Source organism: Protobothrops mucrosquamatus, unplaced genomic scaffold (genome assembly GCF_001527695.2).
Source record: "Protobothrops mucrosquamatus isolate PMUCROS unplaced genomic scaffold, P.Mucros_1.0 scaffold_78, whole genome shotgun sequence".
NCBI lineage: Eukaryota > Metazoa > Chordata > Lepidosauria > Squamata > Viperidae > Protobothrops > Protobothrops mucrosquamatus.
Genome location: NW_015386154.1, coordinates 363,950 through 382,667, shown reverse-complemented (window position 1 = coordinate 382,667; position 18,718 = coordinate 363,950). Strand labels below are relative to the sequence as shown.

At 35.7% G+C, this 18,718-nt stretch overlaps 1 protein-coding gene across 1 annotated transcript in view; it reads left to right on the top strand.

The window, feature by feature from the left end:
• The window catches only part of DOCK4 (dedicator of cytokinesis 4), a 246,511-nt gene that overhangs the window by 54,673 nt on the left and 173,120 nt on the right, over positions 1–18,718 (top strand). The window contains exons 12-13 of the mRNA XM_015814036.1: positions 11,192–11,286; positions 13,016–13,091. Of these exons, the coding sequence (XP_015669522.1) occupies positions 11,192–11,286; positions 13,016–13,091 (171 nt within the window). The remainder of the gene's footprint in view (positions 1–11,191; positions 11,287–13,015; positions 13,092–18,718) is intronic.

Below are 18,718 nucleotides of genomic sequence, written 5' to 3'. Positions count from 1 at the left end.
CTGTTTCCGAATCAAACTCTATCAAAACACTATATATTCTCCTAATATGAGCTCTACTTTGATCTTTAATCTGTCTTATCAAGTTCACATCTTCCAATGTTAAACCTAACTTTTGATCTATACGCCATCTCTCAACCAACTGAGAATATAAGAACCAGGACTGGAGAATATTATCTTGTCTCAATTCATCCAATAATTTGATTTGCCAGTCCTGTCCCCTTAAGATAAGTAAATCGTTATAAACAATTCCCTCTAATTTAACTCCCCTTGTAATTCCTTGTATTGCATGTTCCGGAATAGCCCACATTGGGATTTTAAAACTTAACTTATAATAATACTTTTTCCAAACTCTCAAAAGTGCAATTCTCAAAATATGAGACCTAAAAACATGATCAACTTTCTTATCAAAAAATAAATAAGCATGCCATCCATAAATTAAATCCCAACCTTCAAGAATCAATAGATCTCTATTAGTTAAATTAATCCAATCACTAATCCAAGTTAAAGCCACCGCATCATAATATAATTTTAAATTTGGGGCTTTAAGTCCCCCTCTTTCCTTTGCATCTTGCAAAATTTTAAATTTAACCCTCGGGTTTTTTCCCTGCCAAATAAACCTATTGACACCTCTTTGCCACTCTTCCAAATTTAAATCCTTTTTTAAAATAGGTATCATCTGAAACAAAAAAAGAAATTTAGGAAGAACATTCATTTTAACCACTGAAATTCTCCCCAATAACTTTTTCCACTCATTTAAATCCTTTTGAACTTTTATCCATAACTTATCATAATTATTTTTATACAATTTAACATTAGAGGCAGTAATATAAACACCCAAATATTTCACCTTTTTCACTATTTCAAAACCAGTTAAGTTACTTAAAGTCTCTTTATCTTTCAAAAGCATATTTTTAGATAATATTTTAGTCTTATTATTATTTACTTTAAATCCCAAGACTTTCCCATACTGTGTCAAAATCTGTATCAAATTTCTTGCTGAGTCGATCGGTTGCGATAAAGTAAAAACCAAGTCATCAGCAAAAACTCTAAGCTTATAGTCATTCTTGCCCAAAGTTATTCCTTTTATGCTCGATGATTCACGAACCTGAATTAATAAAGTCTCCAAAGTCAATATAAACAATAAAGGTGATAATGGGCATCCTTGCCTCGTACCTTTCTCAATTTTAATTAAGTCTGTCAATCCTCCGTTTACTACCACTTGCACTGACTGTTGTTGGTAAATAGCCTTTAAAGCTGAAAGAAATCTGTCCCCAAAATTCATTTTATCCACCATTCCATTATTTTTAACGGTCAGGTTGAACAGTTTCCGGAAAAGTCGTAGGTCCTTCTATTCTCGGCGGCCCTAAACTAATAAAAATAGGTCTATAAGGTTGTTTAAATGTTAAACAGACTGTAATAAGAAGTATATAGATGGTAAATATTTAGGTCTGACTAGGTCATGAATAATCCGTTTCAATACTTGCATTAGTCTATTGCCAGGAGTTTTGCAAAAATCTTGTAATCCGTATTCAATAAAGATATTGGTCTATAATTTTTAGGCTGAGTCAAATCTTGATCCTCTTTTGGTATAAGTGAAATAAATGCACACCTCCAAGATGGTGGTACTTCTTCTCCTAACAAAATACTATTAAAAAGACATCTCAAAGGTTCTAACATTTCTTCAGACAACATTTTATAATAAATTGTCATTAGCCCATCTGTACCAGGGGCCTTACCAACCTTCAATTGTTTAATTACCTCTGTGATCTCATCCAGCACAATCGGACAATTCATCATTCCTTTTTGATCATCTGAAAGTCTAGGAAAATTTACTTGGTGGAGATAACTATCTATTTCAAAAGTTTGTATATTCTCAGAGGCATATACCGGTAATTTTGAGAAGTATTCCGAAAAAGCCTTTTTAATCAAATCTTGCTGGAAAACCTCTTTATCTTTATAATTTATTTTCTCGATAATTCTTTGTTTCTGTTTCTTTCATAATTGATAAGCTAACCACCTTCCAGGTTTGTCTGCGTTACAGAATGTATTATGTTTCATGTATCTCAAGTTAACTGCCATTTGATCGGCCAGTAACATATTAAATTGTTCTTTCAGCATTGCAATAGATATCTTTAAGTTATTATCCATTGGATTTAAGGAGAAAGCTCTCTCTTTTATTTTTATCTCTTGTTCCAGATCCCTATGCCTTTGTAACTGCTTTCACCTATGGGCAGTATTCATTGAAATTAAAGCACTTCTCATAAATGCTTTACTTGCATCCTATACCATTGATATAGAAGTGCCTTTATTCATATTCAACATAAAAAAGTATTTTAAGTGGTCTTTCAGTTTCTGTACATTAGTTTCATATTTTAATAAATTCTCATTTAATCTCCAAGTCCTTTTACTTCCACCATCAATTAAAAATTCCATCCATACAGGACTATGATCTGATAAGGTCCTAGGAAAAATCTTCACTTTTTTAACCTTAGGGATTAAGTCACTAATAATCAGAATAAAATCAATTCTAGAATGAGATTGATGTCTATCTGAAAAAAAAGTAAAATCACTTTCTCCTATATTCCAATCTCGCCATATATCTTTTAACTCCAAATCCTCTTGCAATGCAAAAAAACTTTTAGGCAATTTAGTTTGAGTTGAAGCTTTAGAAAAAGTCTTTTTATCTTTGTTAGGGTCTATTACACCATTCCAATCTCCCATCATAATAACAGATTTATAATCCAATTGAGTTATCTTCTGATGTAGAAGACTGTAAAATTGTTTCTGCTGCTGAAATTGGTTAAGTGCATATATGCCAACAATAAGACATTTTTTTCCATTCAATAAGAATTCAATAAACACAAATCTTCCTTCTGTGTCAGAGTCTATTAACTTTGGCAATAGTTCTTTCTTAACATAAAGAACTATACCTGCTTTTTTCTTTGGTGCAGGGGCAATAAAATGTAGACCCAATTTAGAATTAGTCAAATACTTTTGATCTTTTGATGTAATATGCGTTTCTTGCAAACATATAATGTCATTTTTATATTGTTTCAAATAATGAAATATTTTCTTCCTTTTTTGTGGTGAGTTCAATCCATTAACATTAAAGTCATTAACTTAGCCATCTTTTGGCTTTTGGAGCTTCTGGAGCATTCCTTGCAGCTCTGCCATGACAGATCTTTTGGATCTAGCCCCTCCCACTGGCTCTGAGGTAAACGAATATGTTTGAGGCATAGATTCTTTTTGTTGTTCTCTTTCCCTTCGTTTATAAGCTGCTCGTGTCATTCTCTGCTCTTTTGAGTCATCTTTTACCTCCAACAGTTGTTGACTCTGACAATCTCCTGCAGATAACGATGTAGCTCCAGGCAATTCTACAATCAATTGTTCCACTACTTCTTCCATTCCTTTAGTTGGTGATGTAGGAGATGAATCAGTTTTCAGAACCGTTAGATAAAAATCTTTAGCCTTCTGAACTGTATCAAGTTTGTAACGATTCCCAGCATAATTCAAAACTATTCCAACAGGTATCTCCCATCTAAAAGGCAGTTGTCGCTTCTTTAACTCCTGGGCCAAAAAGGCAAATTCCTTTCTTTTTTAAAGAATTTTTGAAGGTATTTCTTTCAAAAGTATAACATCTTGAGCAGCAATCTGAAATCTCTGCTGATAAAAAGCTTGTATAATATCATTTCGACGTGTTTTTCTGGAAAAGTAGACAACAACATCTCTAGGTAATTTTCTCTGACGTGCTACCCATGAGTTTACTCTATATATTTTTTCAATTTCTCCATATATAATTTCAGGATCGCAGTCAAAAGCCAAGGCTAGAGCAGCTGATATCTCTTCCCTCAGTTTCTCCTGTAAATTCTCTTTTAATCCTCTAATCCTTATAGCATGTTCCATTTCTCTATATTGTGACATTACAATATCATTTTGAACAATCTCTACACCTACTTCTACTTTTTCTAATCTCTCCTCCATTCCCTCCATTTTCTCCACCACTTCATCCTCATGTCCCTCTATACGATCCACATGAAATGCAAAACCTTGACAAATTTGGGACATATTTTCACACAATTCATCATTTTTCTTACCAAGAAGTTCTTCTGTTTCCACTCTCATTTGTTGAACTATTTGTTTAGAAATTTGTGCCAGAGAGTCCTGTAAATCTCTAAGAGTAATGTAAGGAGGGGGAGAGGGTGGAGGAGTTTTAGCTTTCTGCTGTGTAGTTTGTACAGCTGGAGAAGAAACAGCTGCCTTAGGCACTGCAGAAGTTCCAGTATGTTTAGAAGCCATTCTTAAATTTAAAAAAATCTTAATAGTCAATCCAGAACAGCAAGTATTTAAACAAATTTTTCTTGAATTTTTTTTTGAAAGAGTCTTTACAGTCTTTACAATGTAGCAATCCACAACTGGAAGAGAAGTGAAAGTTTCCCTTTGAAACAAAGAAGTGGCTCGCCCGCAGCCATTTCCCCCCCCCCCAAAGTTAACTTTTGATTGTAGCAATTGAGAAGAATGCCTTTGTTCTTTCTGAGTTAAAGTTATATTTTTTTCCAAACAAAGTCCAAGTTCCTGGTCAGCTCTGTCTGTTGTTACTCACATTTAAAAAGTTTCAAAATTTCAGAGGTGGAGATGATGTCTGGCTTCGCTGTAAGACGAAGACATCCCGGTCTGCGAAGAAAGCTCTGAGCTCCGGAGGAGTTCTCACCTTCGTCTCCCTGGAAACTCCTAGGGAGACTAGGGAACTCTACTCCTACTCAGAGTAAAGCTCGCCTTCTCTCCTTCTCCCAGAGAGAAAGCTCAAGCCGCCAAACAGCTGATAGACGCTGTTTCGGCAGCTTTAACGCAGTCCCAGACGGGAGGCTGTCAAAAAGCCTCCATCGGCCGTCGCCAAGCCACCGGAAGCTAGATTTATATTCAGAATATTATATCTTGGTATGAAAAGGGAAATAAGAAAATGCTAAGAAGTTTGAATAAGGGAAGCTTTTGGTTACCCAAATATAACTTGTTTTGAAATTATAAATAATTGGGATATTTTGAATATGGATGGGAAATTAAAATTGAAAAAAGCAAAAATAGGATACGGACTGAATAAATGGATATTGAGTGCAAATGCAATTAAGATATGTTTTGGTTAGAAAAGATATTCTAAACTGATATTATTGATATTATTAGAAAACTGTAATAAATGCTGATATTCAACTATATATTTATTAACAACTGTAAGAATTGTATTTGCTTAGTGTGAAAAAATGTCTATTACTGGAAGAAGATGTATTGGATGGTGTAATGTTGGATTTAGTTTGAAGAAGCTTACATGTACCACGGAATTACTAATGGACTCATTTATCACATTGTCTATTAAAAGCTTGATTGTAAAAATAGAAAATTAATAAAATATTTATATATATTAAAAAAAACCTCCAGTGATGGAGCGCCCACGATTTCTGAAGGCAAGATGTTCCACTGGTTAATTGTCCTCACTGTTAGGAAGTTTCTCCTTAATTCCAGGTTGCTTCTCTCTTTGGTCAGTTTCCAATCATTGTTTCTTGTCCTGCCCTCTGATGCTTTGGAGAATAATTTGTCCCCCTCTTCTTTGTGGCAGCCCCTCAAATACTGGAATACTGCTATCATGTCATCCCTGGTTCTTCTTTTCTTTACATTAGCCAAACCCAAGTCCTGCAGCCGTTCTTCATATGTTTTAGTCTCCAGGCCTTTGATCATCTTAGTTGCTCTTCTCTGAACTTCCAAAGTCTCAACATCTTTTTTTTACTATGGTGACCAAAATTGGTTGCAGTATTCCAGGTGTGGTCTCACTAGGGTTTTATAAAGCGGTACTAATACTTCATGTGATCTTAATTCTATGCCTCTGTTTGTACAACCCAGGATTGTATTAGCTTTTTTGGCTGCTGCTGCAGACTGCTGGCTCATATTCAAGTTATCATCCACTAGGAGTCCAAGATCCCTCTCACAGTTACTGTTTTTGAGCCAGATCTCACCTAATCTGTACTTACACCTTTAGTTTTTCCTGCCTAAATGTAAAACTTTGCTTTTCTCCACATTAATATTCATTTTGTTGGATAGGGCCCATAGTTCAAGTCTGCCAAGATCTTTTTGGATCCTGAGCTTGTCTTCTGGCTTGTTGGCTATTCCTACCAGTTTAGTGTCATCTTCAAATTTGATGAGTTCCCCATCTATTCCCTCATATAAGTCATTTATGAAGATATTGAAGAGTACTGGGCCTAAGACAGAGCCTTGTGGTACCCCACTGCTTACTTCTCTCCATATAAATTAGTACCATTGAGGAAGAGTCGTTGAGCACGGTTTCTCAGCCAGCTACAAATCCATCTGGCGGTGATGTTGTCTATCCCACCTTTTTCTACCTTACTAAGCAGCAGATTGTGGTTTACTTTGTCAAATGCCTTGCTGAAGTCTAAATATACTATGTCGACAGCGTTTTGCTGGTCTACTAATTTAGTCACTTTGTCAAAGAATGAAATAAGATTGATTTGGCATGATCTGTTGTTAACAAACCTGTGCTGGCTACTAGTTATAACTTTGTTTGCTTGTAGTTGTTCGCAGATTTGTTTTTTTATTATCTTTTCCAGGATCTTCCCAGGTATTGATGTTAGACTGATTGGTCTGTGGTTTCCTGGTTTGTTTTTTTCTTCCTTTCTTGAAGGTGGGAACCACATCAGCCTTTTTCCAATCATTAGGTACTTCCCCGATACTCCAGGATTTTTGAAAGATGTGGTGCAGTCGTTCTGAAATAACATCTGCCAGATCCTTCAGAATTCTGGGATGTAATCTGTCGGGTCCCGGTGATTTATATTCATCAAGGTCGGATAGGTGTTCTCTTACCATTTTCTTGCTTATTATAATTTTTGTTTCTAGTTTGGTTTTTGGTATGTTGGGCTATAATTTATTTTTTTGTGAAGACTGATGCAAAGAATGAGTTAAGCAGCTCTGCTTTCTCCCTACTGCCCATTACTTCTTTGCCATCTTCTCTCTTTAGTGGACTTAGTTTCCTTGATTTTTTTTATTATTATTAATGTGTTGAAAGAAACTTTTTTTTTAATTATCCTTGATTTCAGTTGCAAGTCTTTGTTCATTCTGAACCTTTGCTTTTCTGACTTCACTGAATCGGTAGCTAATTTTTTGTTCACTTTGATGAACCGGCTGAAGCCCTAGCCCTTTTTTGCAAGGCCCAGAACAGACCACCAGAAGTGCGTGGATGCTACTTTTGGAAGTCTGTTCTGAGCCTCAGAGACCCTGGGAAGGCCTCGCAGGCCCAGAACAGCCCAGCAGAAGCACATGGACGCCACTTTCAGAAGTCCGTTCTGGTTCTCAAAGGCCCAGGCCCAGAACTGACTTCTGGAAGTGGCATTCACGCAGAGAACTGGTTTTTCAGGTATTTTAATCCCACTATTGTTTATTTCTACTTCTCTCCTCCACCTTTTGGATGACAAAGTTGTTGGCTAGGTTGGTTAGGAATCTGTTTGATCTCCCAATTGCTGCATACTTTGTCTCCCAGTTGATATCTGAATAGTTGAAGTCTCCTACTGTGATATGCTTCCTATATACATTTGTTAACCGGTTGGCAAAGAGTTCATCTATTTCTTCTGATTGGTTGGTTGGCTTGTAAGATACACCTATGGCAATGTCACTTTTCCCCCTTTTATATTGACCCATATACATTCTGGAGGGATTTTATCTTTGATCATGTGCATTTCTGTAGATATGTAGTGTTCTCTTACATATAGTGCAACTCCCCTTCCTCTTTTTGTAGATCTGTTTCTTTTGAACAATTTGTATCCATCCATCAGTACATTCCAGTCATGGGTTTTGTCCCACTAGGTTTATGTAATCCCAACTATGTCATACCTGCCCTCGTGTACTATTCTAATTTACCCTGTTTGTTCCCCAATCTTTGAGCATTTGTATATAAGCATGTAAGACTTTTATGCCTGTCTGTGGATATGTTTTCTGCATCACCTAATTGTTGTTTGAATTTTTCTTTTTTCTCATCACTCCCTACCTCATTGTTTGATTTGTTTTCTTGGGATTTATGATTGGTTTTGTGTTCTAGAGATTCTAAAGATTGATCACCCTTCCCCCTCAATTTTAGTTTAAAGCCCTTCTGATGAGTTGGGCCAGTCTTTTTCCAAGTAGATTTTTCCCTGTTTTCGTGAGGTGCAGCCCATCCCTTGCCAAGAGCCCTTCATGTAGGAAATGCAGTCCATGGTACAGGAAACCACAGTTTTCTTGGCGACATCAACCCTTTAGCCAGTGGTTTATTTCTAGAATTCTTTTTCCCCTCAATGGGTGTTGGCCTTTCATTGGGAGTACTGATGAGAACATTACTTGTGCTCCTAGCTTCGTAACTGCCATGGTTCCGATAGATGAGACCAGAAGAAATAAGAACTCTGAGGCATTTGTTTTCCTCAAAGAACAATTTTAATGGCTACATAATATCAGCATGAACATAGGGTGAAATCAAGACTGGAAGTCCCCCCCCCAAAAGGTTACAAAGTAAAAGTAAACTACCCACCCATTAAATATGTAATAAATCACATTCCCCAATTAACACCTTTGGCGGGCTCTCTAACGGTAATTCTAGCCTGCCAAACACTTGAGCAATTTGACCTTGTTTCCCGTAAGACAGTTATTGTTTTGACTGAACTGGAAGAATGCATTTTCCCTCCCCCCATAGCTGTGGCAAGCCAAAAAAACAGAAGAAAGATGGCTGTAACCAAAAGTAGTTTTGTAGGTTTGACAGTAACTTTATTGCCTAGTTGCTTAATAATCTCTCAATATTGTACTCAGATTCTTTGATGTGTCATTCGTCCCAATGTGAAGGAGGAAAAGATAGTAATCTGTGGGCCTAATTATTTTGGTTAGGTTCTCAGCCACATTTTTTATTGTTGCTCTAGGGAGATAATGTATCTCCCTGGATTCTATGTCCGGTCTGCAGATGGCTGATTCTGTTCCTTTGAGGGGGTGCAATCTGGAGTGCTTTTCTGTTTGATTCTGGTGTATTTGTTGATGTGACTTTTTAGGGATATTTGGTGATGTTTCTTTGCTAGGTGTCTGCATATTTTCTTTGGGGGGAGGTTGTGGGTCTGCATATTTTCATCTAGGGGAGAAATTGATTGCTCGGTTTTAATGGGGCTGCTTCTGGTTGGGTTAAAGTTGGCAGTAGGGGTTTATTAGATCTATGCTGCTTCTTTCTTTGATTATTGTGTTTCCTTTTATGAGTGACATACCTCCATTTGTCTTTCTCATGGGTTTATCAGTAGGGTCAAATCCTCTGGGAATTATTTGTTCTTTATTTGGCTCGGTTTGGCTATAGCTTTCTTGTGTAGGTTGGAGTTTGGCTGGAGTTGACTCTAAGTCCCTTACTTTTTCCTCTAATAATTCACATAGTTTACATTAAATGCATGTGTAATTTGAGTGTTCTTTGGGCATAACACATATATGGAACATGTATTGCATACCACAATAGTATCAATCACCTGTTCCATAAGTTTGTTGTTTGAAAATCCCTCTTTTTTGGTTGGTGGATGTGCTTTGCTGTTAGCCTTCTTTCAACGTTCTCTGTTCTAGGTAATTATGCCTTTTTTTCCCTATCCTTTTTTCTGCCTGTTTGTGCTTGTTTTTCTTCCTTGTTATTTATTTAACCTTCTTACTATTATGTTAGTTTTATTTATCCTTTTCTTTCCTCTATTTTTTTAACGTTTTTGAGCTCCAATTCCTCCCTACTTTATTATTTAAGATTTGCCTTGTTAAGATTTGCCTCTTTATTAGTCCTATTCTTCCTTGATTTCTAATGCTCCAGTCTTGTCCTTATTATTTGCCTTTTATTTTTTATTTTCTGTCCTGTATTTATTTTTATTCTTTACTGGGGTCTTCCCTCCCTTCCTATTGGGATCTCAAACTTAATTGTTGCCTTCACTTCCGTTGTTCACTGCTCTGGCCTATTGTCATTTTCTCTGCCAGCTCCATTCTGTCTTTCGGTGCTCTGGCCTTTTCAGCCTCGTCTCTGCTCTGGTCAAACCTGCTGTTCAGCTTTCCGGACAGCTCACCTCTGCTATCTGGTCTGGTCTGCTCAGCCGGCCACTCAGTTTTGGAGATCAGAGCTCTCTAACTCAATGCACCTCTGTTGCTGCTGCTGTGCTACCCATCTTGTCTGCTGTTCAGCCACTGATTTGCTGCTCTCAGTTGCCTCTTTTACAGCATTGGGCTGCTTAGTTGGGCTCCTTAGCTGGATCTGTCATTCTCTGTTGCTGGCTGCCTCTGACTCCACGTGCAGTCATTCATTCGCTGTGCTGCTGTTTTGCTGGTGTTTTTGTCCTTACCCCAATTTCTTCTTTTCCTTTATCCTTTTTATCTTCCTTATCTAACTTTCTGCTCCTTTTTCCTCCCTTTCCCCCCCTCTCCTTGTACCTTCCTACTTAGTTTAGTAATTTCTCTCCCCATGATCTGATACTGCTTCCTATGCTGCTGCCATCTTGGCTCATATTTAGTAGTGTGAAGAATTGTAAGCAGTGTGACAGTAAAATTTGATTGACCCCATGGTTTAATATTATTTTCAATAGTCCAAAGGTGCTTTTTGAACAGGCAACTAGAACTTTCTTTGTTTTTGCTTGAAGACATTTCACTTCTCATCTGAAGTTCCCTGCTTAGGTAAAAAGCAGATGCTGTGCATTCTGGATTTGAATGAGCATGCTACTTGAAATGCAAACTGCTGAAGTGAAGGTGATGATTACTCATATGACTCCAGATAGAACTTGTTCTCATTTGAATCTATTATGCAGAATTTTTCAGTGGTGTAATTTGATGAGGATTATAGTAGGTAAGAAATCCAATAGAAATTATCCTCATTGACCTTTAAAAGCACTCTGGTAGTAGTGCTTGAGACCAATCTGTTAATGTTTAAAGATTTTTTAAATAGATCTTTGAATCAATGTTTGTGTTTCTTTTTCTTCATTCTCCATCTCATTAAAAGCAGCTAAATCACTGTGATATCATTTGAATTTTTTTTAGAATAGCAAAAGGAATTGTCTTTCTTTCCATTTAGAATATAATTTTCTCTTGATCTGAATTTTTTCTAATATTTTTGCTAAAGAAATTTGCTAAAAGTATATTTTTCTTTTCTTAAAAAATAATTTAGGCTTTTTGTTTCTCTTAGGATTTCTTGTTACAGATATTTACTGTTTTTCGAATATTAATACAGCCAGAAATGTTTCCAAAAGATTGGACAGTGATGCGTTTAGTTGCTAACAAGTAAGATTTCTTAAATACAAATATAATCATAATATGGGTCTATCTTTGTTGAGATTGTGTGCTTATTACTTTCTGTTTACAAAATGCCAACAAATTTCATTTCCTTATAATACAGCCAAGGAACCTCACAGCTTTTTCTAACTTTATGATCTTATTTGAATATAACTATTTTATTGTCTGTTTGTCTTTCTATCTATCATCTATTGTGTTTATAATTGATAGTTAATGAGACTACCAATGAGACCTCTATTTTATTCCAGTTAAACTTTAAATATTTCCCTTCCTCTAGTGAATAACAAAAGATGTGCATTAAACTAAAAGTGTTTTTAAGATCAGCATAAAACCGTCCTATCAATAAGTTTCAAGTTGGCAGCATTCTCATAAGACAAAACTTTGAATATTGTGTATTTAGACAGAATAAAATGCCTGTCTGTTTCCCCGGGGTCATCAACAAACTAGATTCTTTTTTTAACACTGTTGCCTAACTATTCTTTGACAATATAACACAACAAACAAACAAATAGTATGATTGCAAAAAAAAAAAGCACTCAAGATAACAGAGGCGCAATCTAGATGACATCCAAATTGAAACCAAGAACTTGTTATAATTTGAAATGAATCTGAGATGGGGTGGGGAGATGCCTAGACAGCTTCAGCTATTCATTTTTTCAGCAAAATCGTCCAACTTCAGTTTTTTTTTCATTCAGTCAAATTATTTTAAATGTCTACTGTTTTTCCCCATTAGCAATAAGCTATGACCAGTTCCTGCTGCTATTTTGTTAAGGCCTGGGGCAAGCAGTGGGGCATTGTTCTAATCAACAACAATAACAAAATAATATTGCAATGCAAGTTACAAACAATGTTTTCTGAATGAAATGATCAACCTTTGGGATTGTAGCAAAAATGGCTGCTTTAATTCTGACTGGAAACAAAACTCTGAGAACAGATATTGTACAAATATTTGGGTTTTATAATACTGTACAATAAGTGAACGTAAAAATGTTCTGCATGCCACCATTGAATAATACTCATCATGCTTTCATGCTGATTAGATGTTAGTTCAATTATATTATACCACTGCAATTAATTGTCTTTCCAATGTGTTAGCAAAGTATATTTATTAGGACTTCCTGGGTCTAATTCTCCCTGATCCCTACCCCATCTCCACAAATCCTATGGTATTTTGATCATATAGTGTATTTGCAGAATAATCCAGTTCAGGGAGCAAGACAGAGTTAATATTTGGGTAAGCACAAGAAAAATTCTTTGCAAAAAATGGATTTGCCTGAGAATGTCCAGATATTTAAACCTTTAATTCAATTATGCAAAAGCTCTGTGATTTTGAACAAAAGGGATGGTTCTGCATTAGAGAGAGCACAAGTGTTTAAATTTAAATTTCATGCCAAAGAGAAAACAACAGTTGGGACAAACAAACCTAGCAATACACACTACGTGTTAACTAATTCTATTCCATTGTTCTCCCTAATACATTTTGTGAGTTTAAGAAATATATTGAGAATATTTCATAATTTTACAGAATGAGGTTCAAAGTATGTATTATAAAATTTATAGACTCCTATTTCAGACCATTTTAAATATTTATATTTGTAGCTTGCACTCTGTAAACAGTTTCTTGTATTAATAAAAAATCAGAACAAAGATATAAAACAATATGTATATTGGTATGTAAACAATTAAATATATAATCCATCTTTTGTTTTTCTACTAGTGTTATTATTACAACAGTGTTATATCTTTCTGATGCCCTTCGCAAAAACTTCTTAAATGAAAATTTTGATTACAAGGTAAGCTGGCAGTTGGTTTGCATTATTTTATGCATGTTTTTATTTAAAGCATTTGTATAGCCTCCCATCTTAAACCAAATTCTAGATGGCTTACAATCAATTATGAAGCTCTTTCTTGTCAAATGCTTTTTAAAATTGTTTCTCCAGTTTAATCATCTTATTCCAGTTTATGTGTCAGCAGTAGCAGCTATTCTACACCACAGATGAGAAAATATCTCAATATATGTAACATTTAATTAAAATGGGCTTTGCATTTAATATTTATAATAATAATAATAAAGTTGGAAGGTACCTTGGAGGTCATCTAGTCCAACCCCCTGCTCAGGCAGGAAACCCTGTACCATTTCGGACAAATGGCTGTCCAGTCTCTTCTTAAAAACGTCCAGTATTGGAGCATTCACCGCTTCTGGAGGCAGGTTGTTCCACTGGTTAATTGTTCTAACTGTCAGGAAATTTCTCCTTAGTTCTAGATTGCTTCTCTCCTTGATTAGTTTCCATCCGTTGCTTCTTGTCCTGCCTTCAGGTGCTTTGGAAAATAGCTTGACATCCTCTTCTTTGTGGCAGCCCCTGAGATATTGGAACACTGCTATCATGTCCCCCCTCGTCCTTCTCTTCATTAAACTAGACATACCCAATTCCAGCAACCGTTCCCTATATGTTTTAGCCGCCAGTCCCCTAATCATCTTTGTTGCTCTTCTCTGTACTCTTTCTAGAGTCTCAACATCTTTTTTACATTGCGGTGACCAAAACTGGATGCAATATTCCAAGTGTGGCCTTACCAAGGCATTGTAAAGTGGTATTAACACTTCACGTGATCTTGATTCTATCCCTCTGTTAATGCAGCCTAGCACTGTGTTGGCCTTTTTGGCAGGTGCAGCACATTGCTGGCTCATATTTAAGTGATTGTCCATTAGGACTCTGAGATCCCTCTCACAGTTACTACTATTGAGCAAGATATCCCCTATACTATACCTGTACATTTGGTTTTTCTTGCCTAAATGTAGAACCTTGCTTTTTTCAACATTGAATTTCATTTTGTTAGATAGTGCCCAGTGTTCAAGTCTGTCCAGATCCTTCTGTATCTTAAGCCTGTCTTCTCGAGTGTTGGCTATTCCTGCCAGCTTGGTGTCGTCTGCAAATTTGATGAGTTCCCCATCTATCCCCTCATCCAAATCGTTGATGAAGATGTTGAAGAGCACTGGGCCCAGAACAGAGCCCTGGGGCACCCCACTACACACTTTCCTCCATGTAGATGTGGTTCCATTGAGGACCACATGCTGAGTACGGCCGGCCAGCTAGCTACGGATCCATCTGGTGGTGATGCTGTCTACCCTACCTTTTTCTATCTTGTCAAGTAGTAGGTTGTGATCTACTTTATCAAATGCCTTACTGAAGTCCAAGTAAATTATATCCACAGCATTCCTCTGATCCACTAATTTTGTCACTTGGTCAAAGAATGTAATAAGATTTGTCTGGCATGATCTGTTTTTGACAAACCCATGTTGGCTTTCAAAAATTTCATATTTGAGTGATGATGACTAAGAATTAATTTTGATTTGGACTTGTACTTTAAAACAGTTCTCCAGACTTGTATGATATAATATTAAGGAGATAGACATCTGGAAAATTCTGGTTGTGGAAAATTTATTATTTATATATTTTAAAACATTTATATAATAAAAGTTTATACCAAACTCTGGGGAGCTCCCAATTGATTTTATTGAATATTTGTCTTCACAGCATCTAATTCCTTTTAACTGGGAATAATACTGGTCCTAAGCTCTACTTTTATAATAAGATATGGTCTTTATAATATGGTCATATACAATACAGAGAAGAGCAACTAAGATGATCAAAGGCCTTGTAACTAAAGCATATGAAAAATGGCTGTAGGAATTGGGTTTGGCTAGTCTAAAGAAAAGAAGAAACAGGGCTGACATAATAGCAGCATTCCAGTATTTGAGCGGCTGCCACAAAGAAGAGGGAGTCAAATTATTCTCTAAAGCACCAGAAGGCAGGACAAGAAACAATGGTTGGAAACTGATCAAAGAGAGAAGCAACCTGGAATTAAGGAGAAAGTTCCTAACAGTGAGGACAATTAATCAGTGGAACAGCTTGCCTTCAGAAATTATGGGCACTCAATCACTGGAGATTTTTAAGAAGAGACTAGACAGTCACTTATCTGAAATGGTATAGGGGGCTGGACTAGAAGACCTCCAAGGTCCCTTCCAGTTCTATTCTATTCTATTCTATTCTATTCTATTCTATTCTATTCTATTCTATACAACACAATATATTTATAATAATATACTTTAATGTTTATAATAAGAGAGCCAGTTTTCTGTAATGGTAAAGGTGCTGGCCTGGAAACCAGGATATTATGAATTATAGTTATGTTTTGGGCATGAAAGCTGGCTGGTTGATCTTGGACTAGTCACTGTCTTTCAATCCAACAGACCAAACAGAGATGTTTTCTGCAGGAAATAGGAGGACGAAGGAGTATTAATATATTCACTACCTTGAGTTATTTACAGAAAATAATAATGGTGGGATAAAATTCTAACAAATAAATATTCACCAGTCATTTTTAAAACACACTGAGACATATAAACAAATAAAATAACATTTACAAATATAATAAGTGAAAGAAATAAAAAGCAAAAATTAGCAAATTGTAATTCAAGAGGTTTTCAAACACTGTAACATTTATTAGAAAAAATCAAAATGACATTGATATAAATTTACATATCAATATCTTTTATGACATTTTCAAAATTGGAATCAGTATAAAAATAATCTGATTATTGTATAATCATTGACAGTTATTTATAATATGATTTAATTTATACATGATGAACTTAGATTAGAAATGAAGTTACAATACGTTCTGTCTAACTTAGAATCAGAAAAAAGTGAGAAGTTAAAAGTTGGGGGGGTGGAGCTAGCTTGAATGGACATGGAAGCTGAATTTCTGCCTCCTCTGGACCATCACAGAGAGTTGATTAAGAAATATAACACCCGACTTCCAGTTTCAGATTGCGGTGTGTGCAATCGTGCGGAGAGCTCCGTCTCTTCGCCAGCTGCTTTCCCTCCGCCGGCTGACCCTTAATCGGGTCGAAAAGTCACCCTGGAGGAGCGACCACTGTCGAGGAGGCCCTCGTTGACCGCGGAAGGGCAGCAGCCCCTTCCACGGTCCGAGCTAGCTCCTTAGGGCTGTTGGAGAAAAGATCGGCCAGTAAAATGGCCGATCACCCAGCTGTGCCAGCCAAAAGTCAGAAGAACAGCTAAGCGTGAAGAACCACCGTGGAGAAATCTGGGTGAGACCTTTTCCTCCCTCTCTTAGCCCCAACTATTTTCCTGTAAAAAGCCTCTGAATGACTTCCCTGCCCTAATAGAGCGGCGTTTGTTTACTTGGGAAAAAAAAGCTTTGAACAAGACTATAAAACAGTAAATTTTTATTGGATATTTAATTTTTTGGATATTTTGGGGCCCTGAAAAAAAAATCTTATCATAGAACATTATTGTTATTTTATCTACTATGCTGGAGATATTTGCTTTTTTCTCTCTCTATTTTCCTAATGAGAAAAAAAAAATTAAATCGGAAAAAAAGATTTTATAGCCTACTGAGGACATCTTGTGCTGAAAAGTGTTACTGCAATTGTACTTTCTCGGTGTTTGAAGATGGATTTGACCTTCAAATGATAATAAAAGGGAAAAGATAAAGGCCTTGAAGCAGCTGTGGGCTGAATTTGCTTACTAGAAATTCTGGAGGTGGATATTTGTTGATTTCTAATAAATATAGCTTCTACTAAAAAATTAAAAGACTATTTTATCATGGAAATGGAGGAATCTTACCCACAGCTTGATTATGAGCTTATATTGGAAAAAATCCTGGAAGCTACAGAGTACATGAAATCTTGGAGAAAAATTAAAGATCATTTTGCAGAACCACAAACTGAATTTCAAATTTTAATGGACCAACCTATAGGCCAAGGAACAATATAGAAGGAACAGACTAGCTTTAAAGAGGCCTATATGCAACAGTGCATACAATTTAAAGAGATGGAGGAAGAAGCTATTGATCAATTGAGCTCTAGAAAAACGCTTGACTTAAAATCTCAAACTGAGACTCTAATTGATCATTCCACAAGTCAACTAATCACTACAGAAGAGGATATTTCACAACCCTACATACAAATTATGGAGAACTCTGATGATCAAATAATGACTTTAACTGAAATACTTGCAGTCTTAAAAACAACAGGAACTGACATTCAGATGCGATCTATTGAAAGCGGTGATAATCTGGATAATCAACTAGTAACTACAACATGGAACAAAATTGACTATACTAGCCAGATGATACTGGAAGAAGGGGAAGAGAACTTAGACCAGATTGATGTGTCAATAAATACCCGTACTCAAATACTGAGATTTGATGGTATAGATGCGGTATTATGGAAACTGGCCTGGCACAGAAAGAAAGCTAGAGTTAGATTTAAAAATGTGATTTAAAATTTTACTTAATGGGTTAAAAAGGCTTTAGAGATCTGGACTGACCTAACAATTAACTGAGTATGTGAAGTTAGCAAGATGATATTTTGTGTAACAATATGCTTGTTTTAGATATGATAATTATTTGGATGAAATTTAAATCGTACCTAATGGGCTGAAATGATTTTTTTTGCTTATATAGAAATAGATTGACTGATAGATTATATATTTAAAATAGAGTAGAGTAATATTTTTATTTTAAGTAGGATAACTATTTTGTAGTGGAAGAACAAATAAGAGAGATTTGTGATAAGAGAAGAATTGGTACTAATCAATGACTTATTAGACTAAGAATTAGAATATGTTTGGAAATATATTTGGAAATAGAATGTTACTGTCGGAATATTATGTGTATTGTAGAAGGGATACCCGAAGTGCTAATAATATGTTTATTCAAGATTAAATTGGATTATGGTAATTGTAAATTAGTAAAGCTTAAAAACGATTTGGATTTATATAGATGTAATGTAGAAATGGATTAACCTAAATATGTTATACTATTTGAGGGAAATAGAGAGGGGACATTTAATGAATTAATTTGAGTTATGTATATGTGACTTTGTTTTTGGATGATTGATTACCCCATCACCACGGTGTTTCTTGAGCACTCTGATGTAAAAATTAAAAAACTAATAAAACTTGTTTATATATAGAAAAAGAAATATAACACCCAATTAAGGACTATGAAAATTTAAGAGATTATGAAATGTAAGTTACTTCCCTTGGTTCCCTCCTGAAGTTTGGATTGTATTTGATTCGGTTTTGGACATTGTCCCAGAGAAGCTCTGAATTTGGATGTTTGTTTTTTTTTATTGAAAATTTTTCAAATTTTTACAATATAACCCCCCTCCCTCGTACCCCACCCTTCCCTCCCCCCTCCCTTCCCCCCGACTTCCCAGAGCTACACACAGGGTTTACAATACAATACAATGATTATATTCTGTCTTAAATTACATCATCCTTAAGTTAACAATTCTACGACATCCTTTAGCTCTCTTCCAAACTAACATATTAAATATCATTATTACAAATTATTTAATTTTAATAAAATCTACTATATTAACAATCACAGA